The sequence below is a fragment of the Pinus tabuliformis genome, chromosome 1_2, assembly GCF_031772625.1.
Source record: "Pinus tabuliformis cultivar Carrire ecotype Pingquan chromosome 1_2, CPIR1, whole genome shotgun sequence".
Taxonomy (NCBI): Eukaryota; Viridiplantae; Streptophyta; class Pinopsida; order Pinales; family Pinaceae; genus Pinus; species Pinus tabuliformis.
The window spans coordinates 43,129,042-43,141,691 of NC_142298.1; the positions used below are offsets into that span (position 1 = coordinate 43,129,042).

Sequence of the window (12,650 nt, forward strand, 5' to 3'; positions counted from 1 at the left end):
AAGAATTTCAGTGCAACATTTACATAAGTAATCAATAAATGGAAGAATATATGTTCCAATAGCTTAGTTGAGATGTTTCTCAATCTGTTGGGATGCTCCTCTGAGCTACTCGACTGAATTTACCTCCCAACCAACTAGGAATAATTTCATAGCCCAGGGAGCCTCCACAGGTTCCCTAGCTCTCTGAGCCTAAGTCCAACCAGATGTAGTGTATCCAAGTTAAACAAATACTCTCCATATCCAAGTTTTAACTCTCTCATTTGTCCATCCATTCTCTTCCTTCTCTTTCTCCACATTCCTCCCCTAAAACAAAATCCTCTAAAACCAAAACCAAGACCAATGACCTCTCCCCCTCTTCTCTCATCATTTTTCTCCTTTTATGTATCTTCCTTCCATCCACCTCAACCACCTATCATTAATGTTATGACTACCCCCTCATCCTTTCATTTTAGTATCATTTACTTTTCTTATCATATCTTATTCAAAGTAGATTTGAGAAGACACTTTGGGAATAAAATATGGATATTTTATTTAGAATTAAATTGGAGAAGGCAATATCTTCTCAAAAGTATATTTGAGAAGACACATTGGTATATGGATAGTTAATTTGGAAATAAATTGGAGAAGGCCATATCTTCTTAAAAGTAGATTTGAGATGACACCTTGGGATATGCATATTTAATTTGGAAATAAATTGGAGAATACCACATCTTCTCAAAAGCAGAGTGAGAAGACACATAGGGATATGAATATTTAATTTGGAAATAAATTGGAGGAGACCATATCCTATCCAAAATTAAATTTGAGGAAAAAGCTTGGGAATTGGATAATAACAATAATAAAAGTCATATCAGTAAAATAAAATTACAGTTTCACCAATATTTCTTAATAATTATGAGTCAATAGTTTAAGGTTAATTAAACACTAATAGAAATTAACATGATAGGATCAAGTAGGGCATTACAATAAATTAACAATCACACATGCATAACTAAACTCCAAGCCCTCTAACTCGAATTTACTGAGCTAATTGAGTGACAAGAGCCATGTCACCTCAGTTAATTGCCTCCAAGTTGTTTGTTGATGTGGAAATTTCACATTTTCTTAATTTGACCAAGGGTAAGCCAAAATCATAAAAGAAAATTAGAACTGGCCCAGACTTAAGATGTAAGTATAGTTTTGTTGGATAAATTCTAAAAAAACAAATTCGGACAAGACTTAAGATGTAAATATAATTTTGTTTGATAAATTCTAAATCATTTAGGCCTAATTTATAAGTATTGTTTGTCTATAATAGTAAATCAATAATGTACAGACATAGATTAACATAATAAGTATTAAAATAAGGCATTGATTTTTCTATTAAAGTTTATAAATGGTAAATAATTAAAAAATATATATTTCTATAAATTCATTTTTACCAATATAATTTATATATAAATTTTGTTATAAAATTATTAACAAAATTAAATACATAAATTTAATTTTAATTAATATTTTAATGGCTTTGTGATATATATATATATATATATATATATATATATATATATATATATATATCCAAGATTAGAACGAATTCTCATGAGTTCTATAATGAAACAGGTCGCCATGGATGGAAAGGATTTGCCATCTCTGTGAGAATATGAACATCGAGGATGAAAATCACTTCCTCTTAGAGTGCCCCGTGTACAACCACATTAGATCTCAGTTTCATAATCTTTGTTGCAATACTGACCTTCCTAGAATTTTACGATATCAAAATTATAGTGAGCTCGGGAGGCTTCTCTCCAAACTTTTTGAGCATATGACTAAAATCTTAGATCAAACTAAATAATTCATTTTTTTTTCTAGGTCTGATAGACCAAAGTTTGGTCTCAATGGACATTAACCACCACCACCATCATCATCATCATCATCATATATATATATATATAAGAATGATATTCAATAATTTATATATCTATATATCATTGAAAGAATGGCATTCAATGATACATCTTTTATAGTTATATACAATTAAAATGTTTTAATTAAAATTTATTTTAATTTTGAATAATGATGCACCAAGATGAAACAAATTCAAAATTGTAATTTTTTCTATACATGATTGATGCATAGCTAAAAATTTACATATATCTCTCTCATATTTCAAATTGGAATTATACATTTCTTCATATTAAAAGAGACTTAATTAAAATATCAATTCTAATTTTATTAGTATTTTCAATTAATTTATTGTATATCTGTCAATAAAATTGATATTTAAATAGTTTAAATAATATAAATATTTTACTTTCTTTATGCTCTATTTGATATTATATGAAAAAAATTGATATTGATTTTTTTTAATTAATGTGAATATGGTATTTTATTATATTAAATTTGGAAAACTGACCTACTTCTTTATCTATATTTATATGTTGAAACTATATATGTGGAAAGTATTTAGAAAATAAAAATATATATATATATATATATATATATATATATATATATATATATATATATATATATTTTATATAATTTTTTAAATTTAAAATTATATATATATATATATATATATATATATATATAGTTCAGGGGGTCTTGGATAAAAGGTGATCAAGTGCTTTGTTTAGGTGCTCTTTATAAGATGCTTCTTGATGTGATAAGACACTCTTTGATGTGAAGTCACCCGTTCAATTTCCTTGTTAAGACAGTCCTCTATGTGAAATCACTAATTCAATTCCCCGCACCAGTCAGAGTGATATATTGGACATGATGAGAATATAGTCTTACCAAATTTACAAAAAGAAAATTATATAAATTTTTAAGTTTTATATACATATATATTCCATATTTATTTTTATTTAATTTAGAGAGGTTTAACTATTTTTTACATCATACATCGTCTTTATGACTATTTCTATATGATATAGGATTCATTTATATTATTTGGGATTTATTATAAAAGAATAATATTGAAATGGCCCTAGGTATTTAAAATAATAAATTTAATAAAATTTAATAATAAAAAATAAAAAATTAAATAAATTTTAATAATAAAAGATAGAAATAATAACAAGAAAATTTAATTGGAATAATTAATAATTCAATGTGATTTTTCTATATATTAAAATGAATGAATTCTATATTTTATGTAACGAAAAAAAATACCACTTTTTCAATTATATATATAGATATATATATTTAAATTCCAGCCAAAACCACCTAAGGCTCAATCGAGGGTGACATAAAGACTCAAGGACCTGGTTAAACTATTGGGAGATCAACGAGAATGATGCATTGCAAAACATAAATAACATTAAAGATATTGTTACTTCTAAGTTCAAAGAAAAAATGTGGTGTGAGAAAGACTTAACGGCTAAAAGAAAATTAAGTTATTTTAAGAAGGTCATCAACCCCACCCTAGAAGATCAAAAGTATCTCTCTATTTTAACTAGCTCAAAGAATAAAATTAATATAGCAAAGATTAGAACGAATTCTCATGAGCTCCATAGTGAAACAGGTCGTTGGGCAATTCCTAAAATGCCATGGATGGAAAGGATCTGCCATATATGTGAGAATAGGAACATCGAGGATGAAAACCACTTCCTCTTGGAGTGCCCCGCGTACAACCACATTAGATCTCAGTTTCACAATCTTTGTTACAATACTGACCTTCCTAGCCTTTTACAATGTCAAAATTATAGTGAGCTCGGGAGGCTTCTCTCGAAGCTTTTTGAGCATAGGAATAAAATCTTAAATCAAAATAAATAATTTGTTTCTTTAAGTCCGATAGACCATTGTTTGGTCTCAGCGGACGTTAACCATCATCATCATCATAAAGCCTTTAAATATTAATTAAAATTAAATTTATATAATTATTTTTTAAATAAATTTATCATAAAATTAATATTTAAATTATGTTAAAAAATTAAATTTATAGAAATATATATTTTTAATTATTTACCATTTTTAAAATTTAACATATCATTTCAATACTTATTAAGTTAATCTATATATTTAGATTATTTATTTCATATTATAGGAAAGCGATACTCACAAATTAGGACCAGATCCAACAAAACTATACTTACATCTTAAGTATCGTCACTGATTTGCTTTTATGATTTTAAGTTTATCAAAACACAATAATACTTACATGTTAGTAACCTCTCAATTCGTTTTTGAAGATTGGTTTTACATGATTCAGTGTTATGATTTAGCAACATATTAAATTTCAATTTGTTTTTGAACACTGGTTTTACATGATTCAACATTATGATTTAGCAACATATTAAGTTTGAATGTAGTTTATTTTTATATCAATGGAAATGTATCTTAATTACAAATTTATCAGCTTTATGTATAGTAAGAGTTTATAACTTTAGAATAATAAGTTTTTATTTTTTATTTTTTTAATTCATAAAAGTTTCTTTTTTTTTGGTACATAATACATCTACCGTAAAAACAAATTTACGGTTCTTTAACATATATAAAAATCCATGTCGAATGGCGCAGTCATCGAGGAAATGGGAGTCGTTTGAGAAATGAATGGCATGGTGAAAGGTGAAGGCGAGATGATGATGCATCGTGTATGGTGTGTAACATGACTGGGACGGAGCGAAAACATAGGTCGACAAAGAAGAGTTTTCCAAAAAATCGCATGTTTAGATGTTTATTTACGACAGCGGTAACTCGGTGAAGACCTGGACTGGACGGTCTGTTGTGTGTTTGGACATCCAATAGTGCAATGATAGGCATTTATGAGTAGAGCAGTGTGGTCAATAGTGTGAGCAGTGTGGTTAGCAGTATGAGCAGAGCAATGTGAGCAGTATGGGCAGCAATGAGAGCAGTGAGCAGTGAACAGTGAGCAGTGTGAGAGTGGGAAGTTTTTATGCAGCAAAAGTATCGAGCAACGAGCAAGCAGTAGCAAATGCATTCAAACATGACAAAGGAACTAGAAATTTCAGAGCATGTGGAGATAAATGATTTAGGACAAGTGAAAATTGTCTTATCCGCCAAAGCTAGGAAGTGGGTTTGGGTCAATGCCAAACAATATCGGGGCATTTTAAAACGAAGCATAGCCCGTCTAAAATGGGAGCAAAGAAGGAAGAAACGGTCTAAAAAGAAAAGTAATCAAGCCCTTCGCAAAAAGCACTCAAACAAGTCCCCTCTACAAGCACGTGGCAACAAGAAGTCCAAAGGAAAAGTCATTGGTGATTCAGCCTTATATAGTCTCACATCCACACCTCTCACCTGGTCATCTGATCTTTATGTGAAAGAATTGTTAAATGCAAAACAAAAGTTGGAGGTTTTTGAAGCTAAAGGGCAGAGAAGAGATCATAAAATTCATATAATAACGGCTGAGAACAAGGCGTTAGCAGAAAACAATTTTTTTTTTTTAAAAACAAGTGGCATTGCTATAGGAAGCTCTCCTGATAGGGAAGACAGAATGGCAAAACATGAAGGTGGATGTGCAAAACATAAAGAAACCTGTAGTGGCAAGTACAGAAGTGGTGAATGTGAAATCATCCAAGGATAAAGGGAAAATGATTGCCCAAATAAACAACCATGAAAAGAACGCAAGAGAAGAAACAAAAGGAGATTCCACCAATGTTTCAAAAACTTGGGCTCATGTTATTAGCAATTCTGCTAATAAGGAAGGAGAAACAAATATTTAGGTTGACAACATGCAAGATAGTGAAGGCAAGGAAAGACAAAATAGGGCATCAAACATAATTATTAAAGGGGTGAAAGACTATGGAAAAATTGAATGTACTCTTGACCTTGCAAGAGACTTCTTGAAAGACAAGTTGTTATGACAAGGAAAAATATGCCAAGCATGGAGGGTGGGTAAGTTTAACGGGGAGAGAGCCAGGCCCATAAAAGTCATTATGCTTAGCTTGCATGATAAATATATCATTCTAAGCAAGAAACATCTATTGAGGGGTTCTCGTTTTTTCCTAGAAGAAGATTTAACTGTAAAACAACTGGAGGAAAGAAGGGAGGAAATTTTAAAGGTTAGGGTAGCAAGAGATGAAGGAAAAAGAGCATTGATTTATAAAGGCAAAACTATGATAGCGCAATTTGGACATCCTTTCAAAACAGAGTAGCAAGATGGTAATAAAGAAGAGGAAGCAAACTCTTCAACAGGAAATCAGAAAGCAAGGTCGGTATGGGAAAACATGGACAAAGGCTTAAATGTGAGTCTTGCATGTCAAAATAAATAACAATCAAGTCATACCCAGGTTTTCTTAAGATTAGTTTGTTGGAACTGCAGAGGTTACCCATGGAGACGAGGACCTGGGTTAGGGCCTATTGCGGAAAATAGAGACATAATTTTCCTCATAGAAACACATGAGCATGAAGGGTGCAAGACACCTTTGTTTGAAGGATACTGAAAGATGGTAGTGTGGAACAAGGCAACAGGGAATGGCAAAGGGCATGGGGGTATCATGGTTTTAGTAAGGGAGAAAGAAGGTCATCTCATTCAGTTAGAAAAAGAAGACTCAAATAAGCAATTCATTTGGTTTAAAATATCAAAAAAGGGAAACCACATCAAAATTGCAGCATGGTATTTTGCGCCGCAGGTTTCAAAAATCTACAAAGGTAGAGGGCTTGACCACAAAGATCCATTTGCAACTTTAAAAGTGGATATTGCAACATATTCGCAGCTAGATGAAGTCATTATAGTAGGTGATTTCAATGCTTGGACTGCAAGTGAACAAGCTAGCATTCTTTGTTGTAAAGATGATTGTGACTCTATTTGGCTTACAGAAGAAAGTAATCATCAGTGGGAAAAAATTTCAGAGGACAAGCGCTGCAATCTCTTTGCTGAACAATTGCTTACTCTATGTGGGGCCTTTGATTTAGTCATTTGTAATGGCTTGACTAGATGGGCAAAGTCCGGTAATTTCACTTGCAATACTTACAATGGAGCAAGTGTGGTAAATTATGTAATTTGCTCGTATGGTTTGTGTGAGAAAATGGGAGAAGTTTTGGTTGGAGATCAGCTGTGGGATTTGAAATCAGATCACAAGCCAATTTATTTATGTTTCTCTTGGATTGGAAAGAAATAATTAGAGTAAAAAATTCAGCATGTCCAACAAAATCTTCCACGGGGCAAAATTCTTTTGACCCCAGAAAATTGCAATACCTTCAAAATGACGCTAGAGAGGCTCTTTGAGAAGGAGAAAATTACAATTCACAGCCTTCATAGTCATGAATTAATACATTTAATTCAATGCACACTTGCAAAGTGCAAAAGAAAAAAAATTAAAGTCTGAAAGAAATTTCTCTCTGGTTAATGCTTGGTTTGACGAGGAATGCAAAAAGGCAAGGAGAATGTGGAAAGAGTCAAACAAGGATAACATAAAGCTCAAATCTTACAAGCAATTATTAAGCAAGAAAATGGTTGATTTCATGGTTTCAAGGAGGGAAGAACTAATCTTCCTTGGAAAAAATAATCCCAAATTATTTTGGAAGGAGCTCCAACCGAAAAAGATACAAATTGGAAATAATATTACAGCTTCTAAATGGTTTGACTATGCAAGACAACTCTATGAGCAGGTTTCCAAGGTTGACCCTTCCCTTTGGTCAACACTGACACTGAACTCTTCACGGTACAAGAGGTAGAGATGGGTATCAAGAAGTTGGGTGTTGGAAAAGCAAAAGACTTAAAGTGGAGCTCAAAGATTCTTGCACCTCAAGTTACAAAAATCTTCAACAACATCATACAACAAGGGCTCCCCACAGATTGGACAAATAGTCTGGCAATACCTCTTTTCAAGAGCGGGGACGTCAATAATCCCTCCAATTATAGGACCATCTTGATAAACCCTTTGTTTACAAAGCTATTTGGAAGCATGCTAGAAAACAAAATTAGCAAGTGGGTAGAAGAAAGAAATAAGTGTGCTAAAGGGCAAGCAGGTTTTAGACCTAAACATTCCACAATTGATCATTGCATAACTTTAAGGCACATCATTGAAAAAGTTTGGGAGAAAAAGGAAGAAGTCTTTTGTTGCTTTGTTGATTTCAGAAAAGCGTTTGACTTGGTTCCTAGGGATAAAATTTGGCACAGAATGGAGGAACTTGGGGTTCCTAAACATTTGAGAGCAGTTGTGCATAGGTTGTATGAAGAGGTGAAAGTCAAAATTAGAACTTCAGCAGGCATTTCTGAAAGTTTTAGAAGCGATATTGGGGTCAAGAAAGGTTGCCCATTGTCTCCTACTCTTTTTGGTTTATATATCGACAAGTTTGAGGTGTGGTTAAATTCGCAAGGGGTTGATGGTATCTATTTGTGCAAGTTTGTTATAAGGCTTCTTTTGTATGCAGATGACCTTATTCTAATTGCTAAATCGGCTCTTGGTTTGCAAGAGCACTTCTTATTCTTTGAGCATTTTTGTAGAAGTGTGGGGATGCAAGTCAATATCAACAAAACGAAAGTAGTGGTCTTCTCTAAGAAAAGAAAACATAACCAGCATAAGTTCTACTTTGAAGGCAACATTCTGGAAGAAGTTGCGGATTACAAATACCTCAGAATTGACTTCAACAAAAATCTAAGCTGGAATGGTTGTAGAAAGAAAAGAACTTTGGGGGGTTGGAAAGCATTTTATGCTTTTCAAAATAGGTGTAGAGAAACAGAGTTATGGGACTGGAAGACTACTCAAACTCTTTTTGGGCTTCTAGTGATTCCGGTGATTCTCTATGGTTGTGAACTGTGGGCTAGTAGTACTTACGACATGCAGTGGAGACAAATTGAGAAAATTCAGAAGTGTTTGATTATAAACAAATTTAAGATTAAAAGTGCAGTTTCTTATGATATCTTGTTAAGTGAAACAGGGACTGCTCCTATTGAAGCAATTGCTATGGTGCGAGTCATAAGGTATTTAAAAAAAATTGAGCAAATGGAAGAGGGTAGATGGCCTAAGGTTGTCTTTAATGATAGCTTGTGCAAGAGCAAAAAAACTTGGATGTAGCAAAATAACGAAGAGTTTAGTAAATGAGGTATTTGCTTGAACGCGTGTCCCATAAATAGCAAAGAGATAAAAGCTTTTGTTATGGAAAAGTTCCACAAACGTACTTGGGATAAGGAGCTAGGAAGAAAGAAAAATTACTATATTGAAGTGTTTAATCCCACTCATAATCATCAACCAAAAGCATACATAGAGGCCAATATCTGTTGGAGAGCCAAAATTCTTATTGCTTAGTTAAGGACTAATTCTCATCAACTCTATTGTGAAACACGGTGCTGGAAAAGGCCAAAAGAAGTGTGAGAGAAAAGGGTATGCATTTTTTGTTCTTCCGGAAAAGTGGAAATAGAAAAACATTTCATTTTAGAATATGAGGCCTTCAAAGACAACAGGGAAAGTTATGCACATACGCTGGCAGCTAACTCTTGGAAAAATCTATTTAGCGAGAGATTTATCGAGAAACTTGGAACATTTATTTATGACAAAAAAATATAAAGCTTTTCATCAAATTTATGACAAAAACTATTTTAGAAAAGAATTTGAAATTATGACATCTGAATTTGAAATTATGACATCTTATTTGGTGTGGAATTTAAGTCCCTTAAACCCCTGAATCTCAAACGCATTAAAATATATCATATCATCATTCAATGCCAAATTATAATTGGCAGAAGCTTAACTCTTTCATTTACTAGCTGTCGGTGAATTGTAATAAACACTACTCGTCGATCAATCTGTCAGTCAAAAGTTCACATCTCCCATTCACGTGTAGATCGTTTGAGGATCCACTTGACTAATATTTCCATTATTTAATGTAACACATGACAAATGAAAATGTTAAATATTACGATACATACAAACAAGGACTTGAGGATCCACTTGACTAATATTTCCATTCTTTAATGGAATACATGACACATGAAAATGTTAAATATTACGGTCCATATCAACAATCCTTGCTTTTATGGAGGCCGAGGAATTGCTTACACGATTAAGACTGGTTAAAATTTGGGCAAAAAATTTTCAAAAAATCTTGTAAACGTAGTGTTTGAATAGTGTTTTTGATGCCAGAAATGAATTCAGCGCCATCAAAATTTTTTAAAACACTTAAAATTTTGAAATTTAACAACTATAACTTGAATTTACAAAAATCATTGCCACATTTTCTCTAAATATAACTAGAATATCCATAACTTTATGGACAATTCGTCCATCTAATTAAACTACGGCTACGAAGAACAAGCCCCGCCATTAAATTGGCAATCACTGCTTCGTCGTCAATAGAGAAGGCACGTGCTTGCTGCTTTGTTTCTATTAAGATTATTGGATTGCTAATTTTAAGGCAATGTTCTATTTCTATATTAGATCACGCAGGCAATGTTAATTTTTTTTATATGGATAATGGATTCCCGTTATGTTTGGCTCTTTGGGTAATTTCACGGGATAAGTATACCGCCCCCTTCATCAGTTTCATCCATTTGAGCGTCGATTGCGTGGATCTTTCTCTAGTAGGGGTGACTGGAGCATCGCAGCTCCATAACGTGCTTTCAAGCTTCTGCGAGAACGACCATTCACGACTTCTTAGAGCTTATAATTACTGTAAATCGTTGGTCTGCCATTAATGGGTTCCACCGAGACTTTGTTGGCAAGAAGAAATGAAATTCAGGTTGTGATTCTGCCATTGCCAGCACAGGGCCACCTTAATCATTTAATTCACCTTTCAAGGGCCCTCGCCGCACGAGGTCTAAATGTACTGTTTGTCAGCACTTCTGTCCATATCAATCAAGCTCGACATCGCGTTCGGGGATGGGATCCTCAGAACTTCCCCATTCGTTTCCACGAATTACCCATGCCCTCCTTCTCAGAAGAGCAGCCAGATCTTGAAAACAAGGAGCACCCTTTCCCACTGCATTTTATTCCTCTCTTCGAAGCCATGGAACATCTCAGGGAGCCTTTCGAAGATCTGATACGCAGTCTGGATCGGAATAGAGTTGTGATTGTTCACGACCCGTTGCTCGGGTGGGCTCAGACCGTGGCGGCCAAGTATGGCGCCCCGGCCTACGTTCACAATTGCTTGAGCGCCTATTTCTACGCTAGGAAAGAAGCGGGGCGCGGACTTCCGGATTGCGTTGTGTCCCAGAAAAGGTGCCTCCCACAGAGATGGCTTGATTTCAAATCTCGGCAGCCAGACTATCTACACCTCGCGGCAGGGTATCTTATCAACAGTTTCCGATCTCTGGAATCGCAATTCATGCGGGAAGATTACTGTCAGAAGCCGCTGTGGGCCATCGGTCCTCTTCTTCCTCAATCTGTGTGGACTGGTACGAAGGATAGTACTAGTTCGGATGTTGAAAGTTGCTTGAAATGGTTGGACGCCCAACATCCGGCTTCGGTTGTTTATGTTTCTTTCGGTTCAGCGTCTTCTTTAACTCGGCAACAACTTCAAGAATTGGCTCGAGGGTTGGAGGCGACTCAGCGGTCGTTTCTTTGGGTTGTTAGGGTCGCGGACAGCGCCCGTTTCACGGCGTCGGATGAAGCGCGGATGGATTGGATTAGCGAGCTGCTTCCGGAAGGGTATGAGCGCCGAATTGCGGGGCGCGGATTTTTGGTGAGAAACTGGGCTCCCCAACTTGATATCCTAGCGCATAAGGCCACGGGAGGGTTTGTAACGCACTGTGGATGGAATTCGACGTTGGAAAGCGTCAGCGCTGGGGTTCCGATGGTGGCTTGGCCTCTGCATTCCGACCAATTTGCGAACTCGATTCTGGTGGCCAGGGAGCTGAAGGTGGGCGTGGAAGTGAAGAAGTGGACGAAGGCGGATGAGACTGAGTTGGTGATGGCGGAGGAGGTGGAGAAGGCGATTGGGCGAGTGATGGGGGAAGATGGAGAGGGAGTGGAAATGAGGAGGAGGGCCAAGGAACTTGGAGTGGCCGCCCAGAGGGCCGTGGCAGAGGGAGGATCATCGTGGAAGGAGTTGGAGTCGTTTATCAATCATTTTACTTCAAAACTGAATGAAGGAAGTAATGATTGAGAGCGTTGGCGGCTATGCTCAGGATTTTGCTTCTCACATATGCAAAATCCTTCTTTAGGGAAAGGGGTTGAAAGTCTTCTTCTGTATCACCCGTGAAAACTAGATTAGATATTTATGGTTGTAAAATTTCTAAACATTTGTTCTATTATAATAATAACGGCATTCCATGGAAAGACACTGGGTTATCTTTCACTATTGCCAAGCCGCTGCAGTATAATCTGATATTTGTTAAATGGCTGTAGTATAATCTGATAATGGGTAATTTTTCCCTTATTCCAAATGGAGTAGTGTAATCTTCCCTGACGATTGAGTGCAGAGGATTTATGGCAGTTTCGAATCTATGAACACAAACTTTGAAACATGGAAAAATTGGATTTAAAATCTCTTTAAAACACTGGTGAAAAAAATAGTATATATAACTGTATAAAGCGCTAAAATATTCACGATGAACAACGACAATACGTTGAAAGATAGTGCAACAATTTTTCATTTTTCACTATTGCCAAATCACTTTACTGTAATCTGCTACCATTGCCAAATGGAAAACTGTGGGCACCTAACAGAATGAAGTGTAATCTTTCAGGATGATCAATAACCATTGACTGTAGAACACGGGTGTGGCTATTTGTACCTCAATTATTGTGTGTAGAACACCGATTTGT

At 34.9% G+C, this 12,650-nt stretch overlaps 1 protein-coding gene across 1 annotated transcript; it reads left to right on the forward strand.

The window, feature by feature from the left end:
- Nucleotides 1-10,475: 10,475 nt before the first annotated feature.
- LOC149204325 (zeatin O-glucosyltransferase-like) lies at nt 10,476-12,286 on the forward strand. The gene has a single exon (XM_089393268.1). It carries the CDS (start codon nt 10,579-10,581, stop codon nt 11,986-11,988), a length of 1,410 nt encoding a protein of 469 aa, XP_089249394.1. The 5' UTR covers nt 10,476-10,578; the 3' UTR covers nt 11,989-12,286.
- Nucleotides 12,287-12,650: the final 364 nt, after the last annotated feature.